Source organism: Pan paniscus, chromosome 2 (assembly GCF_029289425.2).
Source record: "Pan paniscus chromosome 2, NHGRI_mPanPan1-v2.0_pri, whole genome shotgun sequence".
Classification (NCBI taxonomy): Eukaryota; Metazoa; Chordata; class Mammalia; order Primates; family Hominidae; genus Pan; species Pan paniscus.
The window spans coordinates 96,815,485-96,837,811 of NC_085926.1; the positions used below are offsets into that span (position 1 = coordinate 96,815,485).

The 22,327-nt window shown below is 35.6% G+C and overlaps 1 protein-coding gene and 1 pseudogene across 2 annotated transcripts in view; both read right to left on the reverse strand.

Moving 5' to 3' along the window:
- DCBLD2 (discoidin, CUB and LCCL domain containing 2) overlaps positions 1-22,327 on the reverse strand; it is a 100,635-nt gene that overhangs the window by 67,758 nt on the left and 10,550 nt on the right. The window contains exon 2 of one of the 2 annotated variants that reach the window (XM_003821900.6): positions 12,676-12,903. The exons of the other annotated variant lie outside the window; for it this stretch is intronic. Coding sequence (XP_003821948.2) covers positions 12,676-12,903 — 228 coding nt within the window. The remainder of the gene's footprint in view (positions 1-12,675; positions 12,904-22,327) is intronic. 2 annotated transcript variants of the gene reach the window in all.
- LOC112439541 (small nucleolar RNA U3) lies at positions 3,257-3,337 on the reverse strand (annotated as a pseudogene).

Consider the following 22,327-nt stretch of genomic DNA (forward strand, 5'->3'; position numbering starts at 1 on the left):
ATCCACTCATTGGTTTAATGGACTCTTAGGTTGATTCCGTATCTTTTCCATCGTGAATTCTACTATGATAAACATACTAGTGCAGGTATCTTTTTGATATAATGACATATTTTCCTTTGGGCAGATGTCAGTAGTGAGACTGCTGAACTGAATGGTAGATCTGTTAGTTCTTTGATAAATTTCCATACTGTTTTCCACAGAGGTTGAACTAATTTACATTCTCACCAACAGTGTATAAGTGTTCCCTGTCTGCGCCAACATCTATTGTTTTTTGACTTCTTAATGGCCATTCTGACTAGGGCAAAGTGGTATCTTGTTGCAGTTTTAATTTGTATTTCTGTGATGACTAGTGATATTGAGCATTTTTCATATGTTTGTTAGTCTTTTGTGTATCTTCTTTTGAGAAATGTCTGTTCATGTTGTCTGTCTACTTTTTAAGGGATTATTTATTTTCTTGCTAATTTGAGTTCCTTGTAGATTACGGACATTAGTCCTTTGTCAGATGTATAGTTTACAAATATTTTCTCCCATTCTGTAGGTTCTCTGTTTACTCTGTAGATTATCTCTTTTGCTGTACAAAGCTTTTTAGTTTGAGTCCCATTTATTTATTTTTGTTGCATTTGCTCTGTCTCTTACTAATAAATTCTCTGCCTATGCCAATATCCAGAATTTTTCCTAGGGCTTCTTCTAAAATTGTTATGGTTTCAGGTCTTACATTTTACCCTTTTCCTGTTTTCAAAACAAAGGTGTGGCTTGCTGCCAGCGCTCATTTAATTTTACATAAACACGTTCTTTGAGGCTGAAGCAAATCTGACTGATAGTCAATGTGAAAGTAAAATATAAAAACTGTTCTTGGAGTTATTTCTAAACAGAACTAACATTAGAATTGTCTGAATCATCAGAATAATCTATTTCAGAAAAACTGAATTCGTGAAACTAATCTTTGGCCAACAACTTTTCATGAACAATGTTAACATCGTGTGTAGGAATGCTGTTTTCTAAGATTTGACATTTTCAGTGGTTGAGATTTTATTTTGTAAGTGGAAATACCGCTACTAAAAATGGAATGCTATAAATAGGATAATGTCTTTTGTTTCCAAAGTTGATATACTAGAGCAATGCGAAAATAATAATCATAGGGTGCTATTTTGTGGCAAATTTACTTTGGGGTAAATGATGCAGCCGCAAGTGCCACTGGCGAGTATTCTCAGAGCAAATGGGGAAAGGGTTAAGTCTTTAATCCATCTTGAGTAAATTTTTGTAGACAGTGAGAGATAGGGAACCAGTTTCATTCTTCTGTGTATGGCTATCCAATTTTCCAGCACCACTGAATGAATAGGGTGTCCTTTCCCCCATTGTATGTTTCAGTCTGCTTTGTCAAAGATCAGTTGGTTGTAGGTATTTGGCTTTATATCTGGGTTCTCTATTCTGTTTCATTGGTATATGTGTCTATTTTTATACCAGTTGTCATACTGTGTTGATTACTGTAGCCTTGCAGTATAACTTAAAGATAGCTAATGTGATGCCCCCAGATTTCTTTTGTTTGCTCAGGACTGCTTTTGCTATTGAGGATTTTTGGTTTTATTTGAATTTAGGATTTTCTTTTCTAATTCTGAGAAAAATGGTGTTTTTGGCAGGATATGATGGCACACGCCTGTAGTTCCAGCTGCTTGGGAGGCTAAGGCAGGAGGCTGAGGCTGAGGCTGAAGTAAGCCAAGATTGCACAACTGCACTCCAGACTGGGTGACAGAGTAAGACGGAAAGGAAAGGGAAAGGGAAACGGAAATGGAAGGAAGAAGAGACAGAGAGAGAGAGAGAGAGAGAGAGAGAGAAATAGAGAAAGAAAAAGAGAGAAAAAAAGAAAGAAAAAGAAAGAAAAAGGAAAGAAAAAGAAAGAAAGAAAGAAAGAAAGAAAGAAAGAAAGAAAGAAAGAAAGAAAGAAAGAAAGAAAGAAAGAAAGAAAGGCAGGCAGGCAGGCATTGGTGGTATTTTGATAGGAACTCTACTGAATCTGTAGATTGTTTTGGGCCGTATGGTCATTTTCACAATATTGATTCTTTTAATTCATGAACATAGGAGGTTTTCTATTTGTTTGTATCATCTATGGTTTCTTTCATCAGTGTTTTGCAGTTCTATGTGTACAGATCTTTCACCTCTTTGGTTAACTATATTCCTAGGGTTTTTTTTTTTTTCCTTTTTTTGCAACGATTGTAAATGGGACTGAGTTCTTGATTTGATTCTGTTTGGTCATTATTGGTATATAGCAGTAGTACTGATGTGTGTATGGTGATTTTGTAACCTGACACTTTATGGATTCATTTATCCAATCTAGGAGATTTTGGAGGAGTCTTTAGAATTTTCAAGGTATAAGATCACATCATCAGCAAACAGAGATAGCTTGATTTCTCTTTTCTAACTTAGATGCCCTTTATTTCTTTCTCTTGCCTGACTGTTCTAGCTAGAACTTCCAGTACTACGTTGAATAAAAGTGGCAGAAGTGGGCATTCTTCTCTTGTTCCAGTTCTTAGGAAGAATGCTTTCAGTTTTTCCTCATTCAGTATGTTGGCTGTGAGTTTGTCATATATGGCTTTTATTATTTTAAGGTATGTTTTTTCTGTGCCTAGTTTGTTGAGGAGTTTTATCATGAAGGGATGCTCAATTTTATCAAATGCTTTTTCTTCATCTACTGAAATGATTTTTTTTGTTTTTAATTATATTTATGTGGTGAATCACATTTGTTGATTTGCATATGTCAAATCATCCTTGCATTCCTGGTATGAAACCCACTTGATGCTGAATTATCTTGTTGATATACTGCTGAATCTGGTTTGCTAGAATTTTGTTGAGGATTTTTGCACCTATGTTCATTAGGAATATCGGTCTGCAGTTTTCCTTGTTTGTTGTGTCTTTTTCTGGCTTTGGTATTAGGGTGATACAGGGTTCATAGAAAGAATTAGGGAGGATTCCCTCTTTCTCCATCTTTTGGAATAGTTTCAGTAGAATTGGCATCAGTTCTTCTTTGCATGTCTGGTAAAATTCAGCTGTGAATCCATCTGGTCCTGGGCATTTGTTGTTGTTGTTGTTGTCGTTGGGAGATTTTTTATTACTGATTCAATCTCACTACTTATTACTTGGTCCATTCAGGATTTCTGTTTCTTCCTGATTCAAACTTGTGGCGTTGTGTGTTTCTAGGAATTTATCCATTTCCTCTAGACTTTCTAGTTTGTGTGCACAGACATATTGACGGTAGTCTTAGATCATTTTTTCCAGTGTTCTACACATTCAGAGAAACTTTCTAATAATAAACTACAGAAGTGATCTCTGAAAGTATAGTCTTCATGTTGAAGTTTAACTGCCAGCGTGACAGTATTGGAAAGTGGGGCCTAATGGGAGTTGTTTGGGTCATGGGGCCAGATCTCTCATAAATTGATTAATGCCATCTCACAGGAGTGAGTTCTCACTCTAACAGGACTGGATTAGTTACCATGACAGTGGGTTGTTATAAAGCAAGTCAGCCTCCTTGGTCCCCTCTCTCTCTGCACAACCCCCTTTCCCTTCCAGTTTCCTCCATGAGTTGAGGCAGCACAAAACCTTTATCAGATGAGCTGTCCACTCTTGCACTTTCCAGCCACCAGAATTATGAACCAAATAAACCTCTTTTCTTTATAAAACATCCAGCTTCAGTTATTCTGTCGTAGCCACACTTAACAGAATAAAACTGAGGAAACTGGGTACAGAAGGAAGGGGAAAGAAGTCTAGTTCATTGAATGTTTTATAGGCAATAGGTAGAAAATAAAGAATACCATTAAAAATGGACAAATCGGATAGTAAATGATTAAGACAATAGGGACCACAGGCATTTTAAAAAGTATAAATTGAAAAGCAGCACCTAGAACAAAACTATAAACCTTACCAAACACGAAAAGACACTTAAAAAAACCCAGGACAGAAAACAATGTAGAAAAAATAAACACAACAAATATAATATACATAACTTTAAAAGATATGGAAGAGTTAAAATGTATCAGTTATAAATAAATGCAAATGGATTTAACTTAGACATTAAAAATATTTGCAATTTGGCTCATAAAGACCCAAAAATATGCAATATACAAGAAAGACACCCAAAACAAAGTGATTCAGAAAGGCTAAAAATAAAGTGATGGGCACAGACAGACACAGCAGGATAATGAAAACAATAAGGAATAAATAGGAGGGTATGTGTGTGATACTGGTGTCAAACAAAGGAGAATTCAAACTAAAAAGTAATATATGATGGGTAGGAAACCTTTAAATGTGAGAAGTCATAATTTAAAATGGAGATATTAGAATTATGAATATCTAGTCGACACAGCACAGCAACTTTATAAAAGCAAAACCTCCAGGAGACAGCAAAGAAAGAGAAAGAACCACACCAAATAAGAGATCAAACAGATAAAATAAGAATATAGAAGACCGAAACAGCAAAATAAAGACAGATTTTTAAATGCATATCAAACTTTTTACAGTAGAGAGTAAACCTTCTCAAGTATATATAGAATATTCACAAAAAAACTGGTCATACATTAGCTTATAAAGTAGAAATTTTACAATGCTCTCTGACTATAATGCAATAAAATTATACATTATTACCAATAACAAGGAAAGGTCCTTCCAATTAGAAATAAACCTATTAAACAATTATTGGGTAAAAGAAAAACATAAACCAAAGTTTAAAAATTCCTAAAAAATGATATAATTGACTCATATTAATCAGTGATATCATTCTTAAGGATGTGATCAAAGTAAAATTCATAGGCTTAGATATTTTTATCAATAAAAATGAAAGAAAAAGTGAATTAAATGCCTAGCTAAAACTAGTAGTTAACACAGTAAAAAAAAAATTTAAATCATGAAAATAGAGATTAATAAGTAGACAACAGAAAAACAATAGTTCTAATAAATCAAGATTCATTTTTTGAAAAAATTTAACAGAATAGGCATGCCCCTAGCTAATTTAATGAAAAAAGAGGGTGGGAAGCATAAATATGTAAAATAAGAAATGACAGGAGGGAAATAACTATTGGAAAAACACTGAAATAACCATGTTAATAACTGTAAGATTCTATTTTACAGACATCATGGCCAATATATTAGATCACTTAGGTGAATGGGTAATTTACCAGGCAAGTACAGTTTATTACAATTGGACCCATTAGAGGTAGAAAGCTCAAACAGACCAATTTCCTGAGAAGAAACAGAGAACGTCATTAAGGAAGCATCCTATCAAAAACGCACCAGGCTAAAATAGCTTCACAGAGTGAAACCTTCAAAAACTAGATTGTTCAAATTCTCTGTAAATTTTTCCAGAGAACTAAAAAGAAAGGAAAACTTCATATTTCTTTTTATTTGTATGTATAGTATCAATACCTAAGCCTGATAAAGAAAATGCAAAGTAAATTACAAATTAATATCACACCAATATTTATGCAAAAATACTAATAAAATATTAGGAAACATAATCCAATGCCACATTAAAAGAATGCCACATCATAACCAAGAGATACTTATTCCAACAATGCACAGTTATTTCAATATTAGGGAACCCATTAATATAATACACTATACCAATAGATTTAGATAGAAAAACCATATCATTACCTCCATAGATGCTAAAAAAGCTTTTCAACAAAATTCAATAATCTTTCTTGATAACAACACTTAACAGAAATCAGTGGATACTTCCTATTATGGACCAGATACTGGTACGCCCCCCAAAATTAATTGCTGTTGAAGTCCCAACTCTTAATATGACTAGAGTTGGGGTTAGGCTCTTTAGAGAGGTAATTAAAATTAAATGGTTTTAGTTTTCCTAAGGTGGGGCGCTGATCCAACAGGATTAGTGTACTTATAAGAAGAGACATGAGAGAACCTGCTGTTTCTCTCTCCTCATCCCTCCAACCTTGTCATGTGAGGACACAGGAAGAAGGTGGCCATCTACAAGCCAGGAAGAGAGCTCTCACCAGAAACTGAATTGCTTGGCATCTTGATGTGGGACTTCTAGCCTCCAAAACTCTGAGAAAGTAAACTGCTGTTTTTTTAAGCCACTCGGTGTATAGATTTTGTTACGGCAACCTGAGCTCAGACACTTTAAATTTCCACTAAGATAAGGAACCCGGAAAGGATGCTCACTCTCTCCCCACTACTGTTTAACGTAGTCCTGGACTGGAGGTGTTAGCCAATACAATTAGATAAAAGAATCAACCATAGGCATAAGAAATGGAAAAAAAGGAAGTAGAACTATCTCTATCTGCAGATGTGATTGTGTATCTGAAAATCCCTAGAAAGTGAATGATAAAACTAACTGAAATAATTTTAAAAACTCAGTAAAATAGCAGAAAAAAATCAACATACAGAAATACAATCTTCACATAATTAGGAACCCATTACAGGATATAATAGCAAAACAAAAACACCTCCATCTCCAATGCAACAAAGCAGATAAGATGTTAAGGATTAAGTTTAACAAAAAATGTGTAAACCCTACATGAGAAAGAGTTTAAAACAATCCTTAAAGACAACAAAAGTAGATGTGAAGAAAGGAGAAAAAAAAAGAGCTCTTGCTTTTGAACATGATAACTCAACATCATAAAGTTAATTTATAAACAGCATAATGTCAATAAAAACACCAACGAGCTTTTTTATGGAGTTAGATAAGCTGATACTAAACTTCACATGGATAAACAAACAGGAAGGAAGACCCAGGAAAACACTAAAAATGAACGTTTCTGAAAGGAGACTAAGCCCTATCAGGCATTAACACATACCATAAAGCCTCTGAAAGCCTTTACAAAACAGTCACATTCTGGTATGTGGATAGATACATCTGTGGAGTGCAACCCAAAGTCCAGAAATAGACCCAAGCACATACAGAACTGCAGTATACGATAAAGGCAGTATTTCAAACCACTGGGACAAAGATAAACTTTTAAATGCATGGTGATGGGACAAGTGGTCAGTCATATGGAAAACACAATGAGATCTATACTTCATGCCATACAAAAGAAAAAAACCCCGATGTACCAGGGATCTAAATATAAAAAATGAAATCATATAATCCCACTATGAAAAAAATGGGTAAATTTATCTTTAGTTGGGATATAGGAAGAAGCTTTCTAACTAGGACTTAGAATCTAGATGCAATTTAAAAAAAGACTAATGAATCTAACTATTAATACATTTTTAAAAGTTTGCATGGTTGAAAAAAAGCACCATAAACAAAGTCAAAAGACAACTGGCAAAGTAGGAGAAATTATTTGTAGCATATACCACTATTATGTTTATAGACTAATATCCCTAAAAGATAATGAGAAGTCCTAAAACCTGAGAGAAACAAAGACCAATAAAACTTGACAGATGGGCAAATGGTGTGTGCCTGTCGTCCCAGCTACTCAGGGGGCTGAGGTGAGATGATTGCTTGAGCCCAGGGGTTTGAGGCCAGCCTCGGCAATAGAGAAAGACCTGTCTTTAAAAAAAAAAAAAAAAAACTTGACAGAAAAACGGGCAAAAGACAGGAAGAGATAAAAATTAAAAAAAAAAAAAAAAGGCCATCAACATATGGGAAAAAACAGTTCAATTTCACTCATAGTAAGAGAAATGCAAATTACAACTATACCGAGCACTATTTATCATTATCAATTGGCAAAACTTAAAAGATATGACACACTTTGTCGGGAAGGCTGTGGAAAGCAAGCATTTTCATGCTATGGAAATGCAAACTGGTATAACTTCCAATTTGGCAATGTCTAACGAAGTATATAATTTACCTTTTGACTCAGCAATCACTTCAGGAATCTACACCAAAGACACCTCTAAGAATACAAAACTAGTTTGTAACTGTAAAATATTGAAAGCAACCAATACAACCATTCATAAAAGAGTGATTAAATAAACTATGATACATCCACATGATGGAGTTCTATACTGCTGTAAAAAGAATGAGGACTATCTCTACAAAATGATGCACAGTGATTTCCAGAAAACACTGATAGGTAGGGAGAAAGCAAAGTACAAAAGAATATTGAAAGAATGTTAAAGTTCGTATAAGAAAGGAGAAAACAGAAAATATAAATGTCATTTGTATAAAGAAGTACAGAAAAGATAAAACAAACACTAATGCAATTGGTTAGCTACAGGGAGTGAGTGGAGATGGGGTTAAAAGGAAAGAAGAAATGCACTGTAAAGGGGAGGAATGTCACTTATCTACCTTTTTGTACAGTTTAACTTTGAGAATCATGTTAATGTTTAACATATTCAACAAAACAGAAAGAAAACCAACAAGGATAAAGAAAAAACCTATAATGGAAGATGAACAGAAAGAAATGAACCAAACCATATTTCAAATGAGTAACATAACCACATTGAAGGGCAGGTGGTGGTGGAGTAAGAACCAGCCCAAAGAATTTTTTAATGTACTATTTAGACTCTAAGTCCTCAGGTACGAATTCTAGGTAGCAGGCTTCTTTCAGTTCGAGTCATGGGTTAGCAATTCTAAAACTATTTTCCGGTTATAGCACTGAACAAGTAAATACATTACAGGTAATGGGAGCAAGATTTCTCACTGTCAGAGAAGTGAGTTAGAAAGAAAAATAGGAAAAGGATAGAATGAACCCTATAATGTTGCATTAGCATTAAAGGTATCAGCATAAACTCATGTTCTTTAATACAGGCAGATAAATATAAAAAGATATAACACAGGTACATGTATATACATATGTATATACAAATGTCTATTTACTAAATCTATTTGTTGATAGGGCATATGGTAGCTCATTGGTCTAAACCTAGCAACCAGACATTGATTTCTAATACCATTCTCCACTAAAAAGAACCAGGGTTCCCTGAAGAAATGGCTGATTCCAGGCCTGGAGCAGGGCAATCACAAGATAAACCTAGAATATCCTGTGCCAGAATATAAAGAAGTACTCAAATAATGATGAGGACATCACCAAAGGACATAGGAGCTAGCGTGAAGAGGCTCCCACTGGAGATTTGGGACAATCTGAGCACCAAAATAATGACAGGAAAGGGTGATAAGTGATGGCGTAACACAGGAATCCATTGACTTCACACCGATATAAACAAACAAATGGGAGAGAAGGGAAAGATCCTGTTTTTAGTATGAAAAAAAAAACCTAATAAATACAGAAGGAATAATGAAATTAGAAAATAATAATTGATTCATACAAGATTAATATGTCCCAAATCTAGTGGGTATAAGTTTGATGAGTAACAGGATATTTCCAACATTTCAAAGAGTCTCCCAATCAGACATGTATTGGTTATGAAGAGCAGCATAGTTACAGTGTAGAAAACTGAGAGACATCACCTTAGCCAAAATATCAAAGTTAATAGCACCAGAAATGGGACAAATCAATCTCATATATGATACACTGAGAACATCGCATCTGTGGTATTCTTGCCAAAAGTCTGTCACTGGAATCTAATAATGAGGAAGCATCAGACACACATCCCACGAAATAATTAGCCCATATACTTCAAATGTGAACATCAGAAACACAGAGAGACCAACGAACTCTCTTCTCCTTTAATGCTTGTTTTCTAAAGGGGCACTGAGAAAATATGATATAGGGGAAAAAAAAAAAAGATTCAGTGACATTATCCCTGAAATCCTGATGCCCACAATGTATTTGTTTCTATCCTGTAATTCTCTGCAGACCTATCTTAACCAGAATGTTAAATGACTATTCTTGAATTATCTTTATTTCTCTGCAATACGTTAAGAAACTTTGCTACCACTAACCATAGGCTGCTACCAAATGGAGGACCAGTGGGTATACGGTAGGTGTGATGGGGGAAGGGTGGGTACAAACTGAAGCCCAACAGGAACCATCATCACTCAGGCCCCTTGACCTTTCTGCAGCTTTCCATTCACCCATGAGGAGAATAGGAAAAAGCAATGGAAATAAGGGAAAGCTGAGATTTATTAAATACCTATTACACACCAAACACTGCAAAGTATTACTTCTTTTAATCTTCAGACCATACAGAAAGTGACTATGAAGTCTGGGCAGGTTCAACACTTTGTAGAAAAAGGACTCTCAGCAAGTAACTCCTGGAGCTTTGACTAGAATTCAGCGAGCAATTTGAAACCTGTGCTCAGAAATCTTCCCCACGCCACTCTTCCACTCTAACAACAGTGCCACTATGTATTATCTAAATATATAATTCTCTTGTTTTATTTTAACATAACCACTTTTCTTTATTGGAATTTTCAATATTACACAAAAGTAGAAAGAAGAGGGTGTAACAATTCCCATCTGCCCATTACTCAGCTTCACTAATGTGCCCTTGTTTCTCCTATCCTTCTCCCTATTTCTGAAATACTTAAAAATAAATCCTAGACATTTGAAGTTGAGAATGTCTCTAACAAATTAGAACTTAAAAATAATTTTAACATTATTACATCTAAAACAGTCATTCTTTACCATCACTGAATGCCCAATGCTTCAAATTTCTCTGATAATCTTTTTTTCTTTTTTTGAGATGGAGTCTTGCTCTGTCACCCAGGCTGAAGTGCAGTGGCTCGATCTCGGCTCACTGCAAGCTCCATCTCCCGGGTTCACGCCATTCTCCTGCCTCAGCCTCCCTAGTAGCTGGGACTACAGGCGCCCGCCACCACGCCCGGCTCATTTTTTTGTATTTTCAGTAGAGGCAGGGTTTCACCATGTTAGCCAGGATGGTCTCGATCACCTGACCTCGTGATCCGCCCACCTCGGTCTGATAATCTTAAAAATAATTTCTTTCAGTGGTTAGCTTGAATCAAGATCCAAGCAAAGTCTACATATTATTTTAGGAAGATATGTCACAATGTAGAACAGTTACCTTCCCCCTCCTCCTATTTTTTTTAAAATGCTATGCATATGTTGAAGAAACTAGGTCGTTTGTTCTACAGAATTTCTCATATCCTTAATTTAGTCCTTACACTCAGTAGAATGTATTTCTCTATCTCCCTCATTTCCTGTAAAGTGTTAGAGGGGTGACCAAACTGTGGTTCACTTTTCCTCACTGTTGCTTAAAGAATGCTCAGGTGGTACTGTCTGCTCCCTACTGCATCTGCAGGAGACATCTACTATCCAGTTATCTTCTATTAGTGTTAATATTATAGTAAGTTTTTCTACCTCCTCAGGCGATTTGTGTTCCTAAAACTTTGTTCAACACCATATATTCATGCAATACGCACGTGGTGCTCAAACCACCAGGTTAATCAAGAAGTGACTGAGAAGCACCAAAGTTTATCAATCAGCAGCCTGGGAGATAGGGCAGGAATTTTTCCTCCGGTAGATAAGAGGCCAAAAAAGTAAAGAAGAGATGAAGGATTTCACTAGAGATGGAGAGGAAGCCAGAGGATGAACATAGTATGGTATTTAAAGAACAGTATACTGGATTCCTATTATAGTTCTGAAGGATATTTTACACACTGGAACCAAAAAATGTTTCTAAATAAACTCACAGAGAATTCCTAATTTTATAATGTTAGTTCACCTAAAAAGCCTTACAAATTTTTCCACCTTTCTTGCTTAAGAAAGGTACTGATGCCTAAATCAAAGGTTTTTAACCGTGACTGCAAGAGATTTTCCCGGGAAGCGTTTAAGATACTGAGGCCTGGGTTCCACCTAATCAATTCTGATTCAACTGGTCTAGGATGGTAACTGGGTTTATGGTATTGTTTACTACTTAGGTGGCTCTAATATGCAGCTATAATTGAGAACCACTGCTCTTAATCAAGAACAACAACAATGGCCACTACCATTTACTAAGCATATATTATGTCTTAGGTGCTGTTTACTTTTCTAAGCACGTTACACATACTAGTTCATTCCCTGTATTTTTTACAAGAGAAAAAATGGAGAGGTCAGGTAATCTGGCCAAAGTCACACAGCAAGCTGATGAGAGTTATGCTTTAATCCCAGGAAGTTTGGATCCAAAACCCTTGCTTTTAATCACCATGCTATACTGTCTCCTAAGCATTAATTATACTTGTATTCTTCAATTGCAAATAAAACTATGAAAGGAAAACATTTTTAAAAATGAGATAATTGGCCGGGTGCAGTGGCTTACGCCTGTAATCCCAGCACTTTGGGAGGCTGAGGTGGGTGGATCACCTGAGGCTGGAGTTTGAGACCAGCCTGGCCAACAGCCTGGCCACCATGGTGAAACCCTGTCTCTACTAAAAATCAAAAAAAAATCAGCTGGCTATGGTGGCGAGCGCCTGTAATCAGCTACTTGGGAGGCCGAGGCAGGAGGATAGCTTGAACCCAGGAGGCGGAGGTTGCAGTGAGCCAAAATTGCGCCATTGCCCTCCAGCCTGGGCTACAAAAGCGAGACTCTGTCTCAAAAAAAAAAAAAAAAAAACCCAGAGAATTAACTTCCTCCTTCTTAGTAGTACAGTGGCATCTTGGGCAAGGGTACCAATATGTGCTTATTAGAAAAGTAAATAAAGTAAACAGACAAGAATCTTCTCTTCCCAAAAGATTCAAATTCGAAATTTTTACACATATTCAATAATTTCCCACATAGCACCTTACGCTGCATGGTTATTTAATGTTAATATCAAAAAATACATCATTGAGACAATGATGTATTTACATGTACATTTACAAAAAAAAGTCCTACCTATTTCAGTTCTGCTGACTCCAATTCCATTATAAATTCTCAAGTAATTAAAGTGACAAGAATCAGAATCTTCAATGTCAAAGTCACCAAATTTGATGCGAACTCTCTCTCCCATCTTTACACGGATCTCCCATTCACAGACAGTGCTGTTGGGATAGGTCTGTGGGTAGTTTATGGATGTAAGGGTTCCACTCTCAGGGCCTAGTACAGTGTGTCCACATCCATCACCTTTAAAAAAAGTGAAAAGAATGATAAATTATTCTCACATATTTTACTTCCTCTATAATGATTTTTTTGTGAAGATTTAAAAATATGCACGACATCAAATATTTTATACCACCCATACTTTCTATTTTAATTTTTTTAATGGACAAATAATTGTACATACTCATGGGGTTCACAGTGATGTTCTGATACATATGATGTATAGTGATCAGATCAGGGCAATTAGCAAATGCATCATCTCAAACATTTATCACTTGTGTTACCTGAAACTACATAATTTTGTTAACTATAGCCATCCTGCAGCGGTAGATTCCTCCTATCTAGCTGTAACTTTGTATCCTTTAACAAATCACAAGACCTGACATTGTTCTTAGTATATCTATTCACAGGAGGCAAGAGAAGACAAGTTAGGTCAAAATAATCAATGGTTACTCATATAATTTATAAGTTCAAGGAGATTTCAATTCTGAACAAATAAAAGTAAATATAAATTAGTAGTCATTAAATATACATATACATGTTATAATAAATCCAATCTTCAAAAGAAGAGCAACTTAGAGTAATTGTTCAAAAAGTGAATGTAAAATATAAAAATGTGGTCAGCTTCATCTATTTACAAATCATGAACCAAAATATCTGTGAGAAGCTGAATGGCAGCTTTTTTTTTTTAAGTTTTTAAAAATTATACAAGTTCTGGGGTACACGTGCACAATGCGCAGGTTACACAGGTATACATGTGCCATGTTGGCTTGCTGTGCCCAACAACCCATCATCTACATTAGGTATTTCTCCTAATGCTATCCCTTCCCCAGCCTCCCAGCCTCTGACAGGCCCCAGTGTGTGATACTCCCTTCCCTGTGTACGTGTGTTCTCATTGTTCAACCCCCACTTATGAGTGAGAACATGTGGTGTTTGGTTTTCTGTCCTTGTGATAATTTGCTGAGAATGATGGTTTCCAGTTTCATCCATGTCTCTGCAAAGGACATGAACTCATCCTTTTTTATGGCTGCATAGTATTCCATGGTGTATATGTGCCACATTTTCTTTATCCAGTCTATTACTGATGAACACTTGGGTTAGTTCCAAGTCTTTGCTATTGTGAGTAGTGCCGCAATAAACATATGTGTGCATGTGTTTTTATAGTAGCATGATTTATGATCCTTTGGGTATATGCCCAGTAATGGGATGGCTGGGTCAAATGGTATTTCTAGTTCTAGATCCTTGAGGAATCGCCACACTGTCTTCCACAATGGTTGAACTAATTTACACTCCCACCAACAGTGTAATAGCATTCCTATTTCTCCACATCCTCTCCAGCATCTGTTGTTTCCTGACTTTTTAATGATTACCATTCTAACTGGCCATGAGATAGTATCTCATTGTGGTTTTGATCGCATTCTCTAATGACCAGTGATGATGAGCATTTTTTTCATATGTCTGTTGGCTGCATAAATGTCGAGAAGCTGAATATTTCTAAAAACACTATGTACGAAAGATTATGCAGATTACTATTACAGACTACAAGGCACTCCTTCTTGAAATTATTAAAGCAATATTTAATGAAGTTTGATTCTATATTTACTGAAATTTAACTTTTTAGTAGTTCCTCCCGCACACCTTATTTTTTTCCCTATAGAATAAAGAGAAGTAAAATTAAAGATTTGAAAAAATGACCTTTATATATTGGCAGCAGCATTATTTGCTCCAGAAATTTATTCAGCAGCTAAATACAGAAACTTAGTTAACAACATGTTTGTAAAAATGAAATATTTGCATTCTTTATCATAAAGTTTGTATTTTGTTTTTACTGAGCACCCAGAAGGAAAAATTAATGTTCATTTAGGAGTTTCAGCAGCTGCTCCAACTGTACTGTTCAGCATTCCATAACAATGAGATTCAAATAAATCTCTTTCCAGTAGGATGATGAATATATGCTTTTAAAATAACAGCATTTTGTCCTTCAAAACGGTTATTTATAAATCACCTTTTGGAATAGTACAGCACTTACACAAAAACTATATTAAAAGTGACACTGCTGAGTTCTAAACTCAATATGGACACAGAGGGCTGTAACAGAACTTTCTACTATGTTGATTATTTTTAAGAACAAATGTAGTGCTAATATTTGCTAGAAAAGATGAAAGCTTTCAAAAGCCTATGAATAAGAACTTCATATAGTTTTTAGTAAGTGGTGGATGCTAAATAAATGTTTATTAATTGAATAAGGAAACTGTACATTAATCTATGAAAAAGTAATTTCAAATTAGTCTCAAAACTAACTTTAATGATGGAACAACTTTGTACCTAAATTATTATGACAATACTTAAAAATCGTATCCTTGGCTGATAAAGAAATTTTATTGTTGAATCCATATTAGTATTGCTCCTTAGTCTACTTTTAAAGGTCAGTACTGGAAATCTGGCTTTCTGAACAAGTATCTCTCACACAAAGCTTAGTTTTTAATCAACATTAAATTTTAGCTATCTTCTATACTTGCTTTCATTTCATACACAAGAACTAGGCATAGCAACTCAGTAACACAAAAATATATAAGGGCAGAATGTAATAAACATGTGGATTTCTGTGCAATATATCCATTGGTCTTTTGCAAATATAAAATGTAGGATGTTACACAGTCCATAAAAAAAAAACCCACAAATTTCCCCTGAAACTGGCATGAAAATACCTTGAATATCTCTGCTGGATATCAGCTAAATTAAAAACATAGGGATATAAAAAAATCTACTGTGAAAATAAATGAATTGTAAGATAAATAACTCTTAAACAATCACTAACATTTTTCCTCAGAGGAAAAAACTACCACCCTAAGACAGAGTTCCTAACATTATAAAACTAGTCTGAAATGCCCTTACTACTGAAAAGATGAAAACATTCTTCCCGTAGGTGGTTCAATCTTCAAAAAATAACCACTGAATAAACAAAGTAACTCAAAATATAAATGCACGTTCTTTAGTAAATAGAAACAAAGGCAGCTTTTAAGGTGATTGAAAGTGTAGATGAATTTCAGAAACTCAAGTATTTTATATTAACAGCTGAATCTACGACTTTGTAGTGGCAGATTGTCACACTTAAGGTATTCCCCGTAGGCTATTATTCAACTTACGGTTGTCATTTAAAAATGATTTTTACAAAGAGTACACGCAGAGTGTTAGGAGTAATTTTTAGGCGTCTTATGCTCATGTTTGATTCTCAATAAATACACGAAACATTTACTGCCCTTTCCAACATGAAGGATAATTTCTATAAAAGTTAACAAAAGAAATACTAACTGATGAAAAACAGGACTTTTGCATGCATGCTGATGAAGAAAATAATTACAGAGTTGTCTTTTTTCATAACCTTGTGTAGGGGAGGGCAGGAACAGTCCACAAGTAACGTGCCAAGAATGTTCTAAAATATGTGATGGAGTTCAGAGCTTCCTCCTCTTGCAAGCAAGATGATATGCACCAGAAACTAAAGTTAACAACAGGTCTCCAATCTACAGCAATGAACAAATTTGAATGTTTTGTATCTCAAAAAATATTTGACAAGTTTAACCTGACTGGATAAATAGCTTAACTAAGCACCTACTGCTATGAAATATATGTTCAGAATACTCCAGTTCAAAAGGGAAGGCTAGACATATACATATGTTTTTTGCTTATTCCAAAAGAAATACCTTTTACATCGTGACCCTATACACTCTTGCATGCATGCTCATGACCCACTAAAGTATTTCATGACCCCCGAATGTGTCCCCAACTGCAATCTGAAAAACACTGTGCTAGGTATGCAAAGGTCTTAACATTGAATTTGCAAATCAAGGAAAGACCTCGTTCTCATTTTCACCCCTAAATTAGAAATGTGTTTCCAGTTTATTTTTACAGTTCTTAAAAGTAAAGCCTATTCCACCAAGATACTTAAAATACGACAAAATATTTAAAAGTAGAACTAAAATTGGGAAAACATTCTTGATCAACCAATTATGTAATACACTTAGAGCAGTGATTCTCAAAAGGTGGGTTGCAGGGCAGAGGAGAAGAGGACCCCACAGAAGCAATTTTACCTCCCATTTGGCAGTGTCTTGAGACAATTTTGGTTGTCACAACTGGAGGGGGAGGGGTGTTATTGGCATCTAGTAGGTAAAGGCCAGAAAAGCTGCTAAAACATCTTATCATGCACAGGAGGCCCCTCAGAACAAAGAATGATCAACCTTAATAGTGAATAGTGCTGAGGTTAAGTGCTGACTTAACTCTAGCTGAGTTAAAGCTAGAAAAACTCAGAAAAAAGATCTGGTTTAGCTCTTGGCTGGCTTCCATTTGGCCCAAAGGGTAATGCTGTTCTATTCACTGAGAGACTGGTTTTCCCCCAAAGATCAGCAGTTATACTAAAGAGTTTTATGTTCCGACTTTCCAATTTTTAAAAAAAGTAAAAGGAATGTTTTATTTTTCTTTACGTTAAAGAAAAATATGCTTTTTATTAGTCTACAGACCTCAAATGATATATATTTTTTCTGGGTCAGGAGCTCTTAACATTAGGAGGGAAAGGGAGCTAACAGTAATCATCTGTGACTGCTATTAATTCTGAGTAGCTTTGTACACTGGGAAGAATAATGATCTGTGACCAGGCTACACCACCTACTATTATTCCTCCTCATAAGGCAGAATTGACAAAAAGAGTAAAACTACTATTGGAAAAAACAACGTTCAGAGCACCAATCCATACATTCTCACCAACTCCAAATTCACTAACTTTCTCCTTCTCCAAACTCCATCAGCACTATCACTGACAGGTTCTCTTTTTCATCTTCCTCCTCGACATGGTCTCCACCAGACTATAACTGATCAAAAAGGGTAGAAGCCTGTTAACCTAATTTTTGAATTTTAATTTTATTTCAGCTAAGAATAAACACTGGAATTTGATCTTAATGATTCTTTGGCTGCACATTTATCTAGGGAATTACTCATAGAACATGTGTTCACTTCCTCTGAAGAGTGTAAGGTCAGATATGTTAAGCCAGATACAAATTTTGATATTATTACACGAAAAAAAACCCTTTTTTTTTTTTTTTTTTACTACTTATCCCTAGAAAAAAGAGAAAGAAAATTAAACGTATTTAAATGACAATGAATTATTGCAACAAAGAATGCATGCTTTTTTAGGCTACTCTAATTAAACTCCAAATCAAGTGTGTTTTTTGTTTAAGTATGTGCTTGTGATGCTGATTCCATATGACTTTCCAGCCACCCCCAGATTTTAGCCATATCACTACTGATAAATTGTATTAATTATATTCTTATATATGCATTACTGAATTTTAATAATATGAACATTGTGATTTCCAAAATTATTTCCTTTAACAGCAAATACAAATGCAGGATACACTTGCACAAATATGCCAAAAATGGAGAGCAAAGGTTTAAACTTTTCCAGTGAGTTTTCAAGGTTTTTTTTTGGTGAACTGGTGAGTCTGACTATACTTGCTCTAAATAACTGTCACTTTGGTCACATAATACATCTGCGAGATCTTAAAATGAGAAAGCATGGAGCTTTTACGAAACAGAAAAGTGTTCAGAAGAGTAAGTTGCAACTGTTAACTAACGTATCTGATTTCATTTGGTTACAATAAAGTTTTTATTATTTGGTACTGTGAATTTTTAGACCAGAAGTACTATATCAACCTTGTAATTGTGAGGTTTGTTAAGTTGCATCACTACAAATCTCAGATAATTCAAATACTACTCTAATTTCACTTAATTTTTTAATGTCCTCTTTAACCCTGGTAATTTTCCTTGTTCTGAAGTTTTGTCTGAAATTAATACAGCGACTCCAGTTTTCTTTAGTGTTCACAAGGTATATCTTTCTCCATCCCTACAGTTTTTAAATTGTGGTAAAACATATATTACATAAATTTAGTATTTAAAATATATTTCACTTTTTAAAGCAGTTTTAGGTTCATAATAAAACTGAATAGAAAGAACAGATATTTGTCATATATCCCTTGCCCCTACACTTGCATAGCCTCCTTCATTATTAACATTCCTGACTAAACTGATACATTTGTTACAATTGATGAACCTACACTGACACATTGTTATCACCCTGAGTCCACAGTTCATATTAGGGTTCACTCCTGGTGTACATTCTATAGGTCTGGACAAATATATGACATGTACCCACCACTATAGTATCATACAGAGTAGTTTCACTGCCCTAAAAATCCCATGTTCCACCTGCTCATCTCTACCTCCCCCAAAACCCTGGTAACCACTGATCTTTTTCGGGTCTCCCTAGTTTTGCCTTTTCCAGAGCATCAAACAGTTGGAATCATATAGTTGGTGGCCTTTTCGGATTGGCTGCTTTCACTTAGTAGAATGTATTTAAATTTCCTCCATGGTTTTTTGTGGCTTGATAGCTCATTTATTTAATTTTTAAAATACTGCATAAGATGCACATGCATTCAGAGTCCAAAGAGGGTCAATGTGACAATTTTTTTAAAAAGACATTGCCCCCAGCTTCATTCTTTTTAAGCTCAAACTCATCTCTGCATGTGTGACAATCTACAAAACTGAATAACATGAAGGAATGTGAGCTATATATAAATCCTCTTCAACTCCACCATGCACATACTCTACCTAGAATGCAATGGTTATACACACTGGAGTCATACAATCAATTTAAATGTCCTATCTACCACTCACTATGACCTTGAAAAGGTTACTTATTGCTGCTAAATCACAGTTTTGCCAGGGGTAAAATGGGAATATTAACAATTCAAGCTACCAAGGTTAAGATTTAAACGACATACCATACGAAAACAACTGGTGTCAAGGTCCTAAGCCATAACAATGTGCTCAATAAATATTTGTGAGTACTATTATTGTCATAAAAGACCAGAACAGCTTTTGCCCATTGTTTATTGACCCAGTACACTTGGCTACAATCTGGCGAAAGTTAAGAGAACAATGGCACATTATTTTAGGAAATTTAAATTTATAGCAGCTTTAAAGCTTCTAGTGTCTTGTAGAAGTATAAATTTATGAGAAAGTAATGCTCACTAATCAACCCAATGACCTCTACTGCAGTTCAGTAACTCACTCTCAGGACCACAACCTGGACTTTATTTTTGCCATTATTGGAAACTACTCCCAACTCTGAAATCTTAAAAACTTTAACATCTCGCTCTTCTGGTTACAGTCTCCTGACCTCTCAGCTCTCTTACACCCACTGCATACTTTCTGTGAACTGGATTTCTCTCTTCTCTCTCCATCTGTTAAGCTGATCCTGGCCTCACTTCTTTCTCTACCTAGTCTGGGCCTCATGTCCAATATATTAACTACACTCTTTCTGATACCTTCGCTTTCTAGCCACTGTATTCTTCTTGAGCATATATCTGCCTGGCAAAAGCTCCACCCTAGATCATTAAATAATTTCTCTTTGTCAAAGAGTTGAGCACTATAGAAAGAGAAAAAACTCACAAAACCCAGGAGATGAGTGTCATCAGATAGTAATGGGTTCCAGCCTCAGATGGGCACTCAAAGCCTCTCAGTTTTCTCTTATTTGGTGGTACTCAAAGTCAAGTCAATGTTAGAATCACTTACAGGCTAATTAAAGGTTCTCAGGCTCCTATTTCCACCTCCATGGATTCTAACAAGTATGTCAGAAAGATGACCTGAAACTTGGAAATAGGGTAAAAAAAAAAGTGTGCAGCACATCCTTTAAATGTCATAAAAAGCAAAAGCCACTCAAAGTTATAGGGCAAAATAATTACCACCTGCTATTTAATGCTGATTAAAGGTTGCAGTCTTGGTTACATGTTAACTTACAGATTGTTTGGTAAAGATGCACATAATTTCTCTATAGTTGAAAAAATAACCTATAGGTAAAAGTTTAAGGCTTTGTTGGCCATTAATCAGTCTTGGCCATCTAATGCAGCTATCATATCCTAACATTGCCTATAAACACCTAGCTTCTCAAATACTCTATGGACAGTTTTAACATTTTACTGATTCCCTCATTAATGAATGAGTTGAACAAAATATTTGGTGTGTTCATCTTATATTTGCAAGACAACTGATTTTGCCTTTTTTGCAAATTATAACCTGTAATTGTAGTTCTTCAGTGGGGCCTTGGATCTGCAGTTTTACAAGCTTTAAAACACTAAGGGTAACAACTAAAAACACACAAAACCTCCTTCTACATGGTGTCCCCTCACTACCCCCCATCTACTACCCTACCTTTTTTCTCACTTTTTCCTTCTTGTACATAGATTTCTTTAGTTGCCTATACTTGATGTCTTCTTTGCCTCCTTTTCTAATGTCAATACACTGCAATTCACGTTCAAGACTGTTGCGGGTTGAATTGTGTCCCTCAAAAAGATACATGTTCAAGTCCTAATTTTTGGTACCTACAAATGTGACCTTATCTGGAAACTGGATTTTGCAAATGTAATCAAGTTAAAATGAAGTCATTCTGGAGTTAGGGTGGGCCCTAATCCAACAACTGGTGTTTTCTAAGAGGAGGAAAGTTTAGACAGAGATGCAGGGAGAACCACATGTAACCACAGAGGCAGAGACTGGAGTGATATATTAAAAGCCAAGCAATGCTAAGAGTTGCAATCACCAAAAAGCTAGAAAGAGATAAGGATCCTACCTTAGAGTCTTAGGAAAGAGCATGGCCCTCTGCACACCCTGCTGTCAGAATTCTAGCCTCCATAACTGTGAGACAATAAATTTAAGTCAATTAAGTTTGTGGTACTTTGTTACAGCTGCCCTAGGAAACACACAGATCTACATATCCAATGAAACTCTTCACTAAAGCAGTCAGTTTCTGAGCTGCCAAAAGCCAATGGAGAATTTTCCATCCTTATCTTTTGTTACCTTCTACAGCATCTGGCATTGCTGGCACTTCCTTCTCTTGCTTCCTTCTCCCTTACTTCATATCTCCCCTCCCTCCTTCTTAAATCTCTCCTCCCATGTCTTAATTCCTTTAACCCTCCAACTGCATCTCGCAGACACCTTAACTATATGTAACCTTGTTACTACCAGCTGTTGATGTTGCTATTCTTCAGAGTTCTTTCCCCACTCTGTATTCTATGTGGGCAATCTACTCCTTGACTTCAGTTGTCACTAAATGGAGAAAGCTCCAAAGTCTTCAATCTTATCTATATACATACTAAGCATTTTTGCTCAGAAGTTCCACAGCATTTGAAACTCCACATGTCCTACGCATTCAATGAACAACCTCCACATGTCCGACAGTGTGCTACTAGGTATTAGGAACAACAGTAAAAATGTCAGACAAGACCCCTGTCCTTACAGAGTTTACAATATAGGGAGTAAGACAAACACAGAGAGTCATTCCAGGGATGATGAGTACTAAAGGGAAGTAATGAGTGCTTCAGTGTGAGTGTGAGAATGTGTGTGT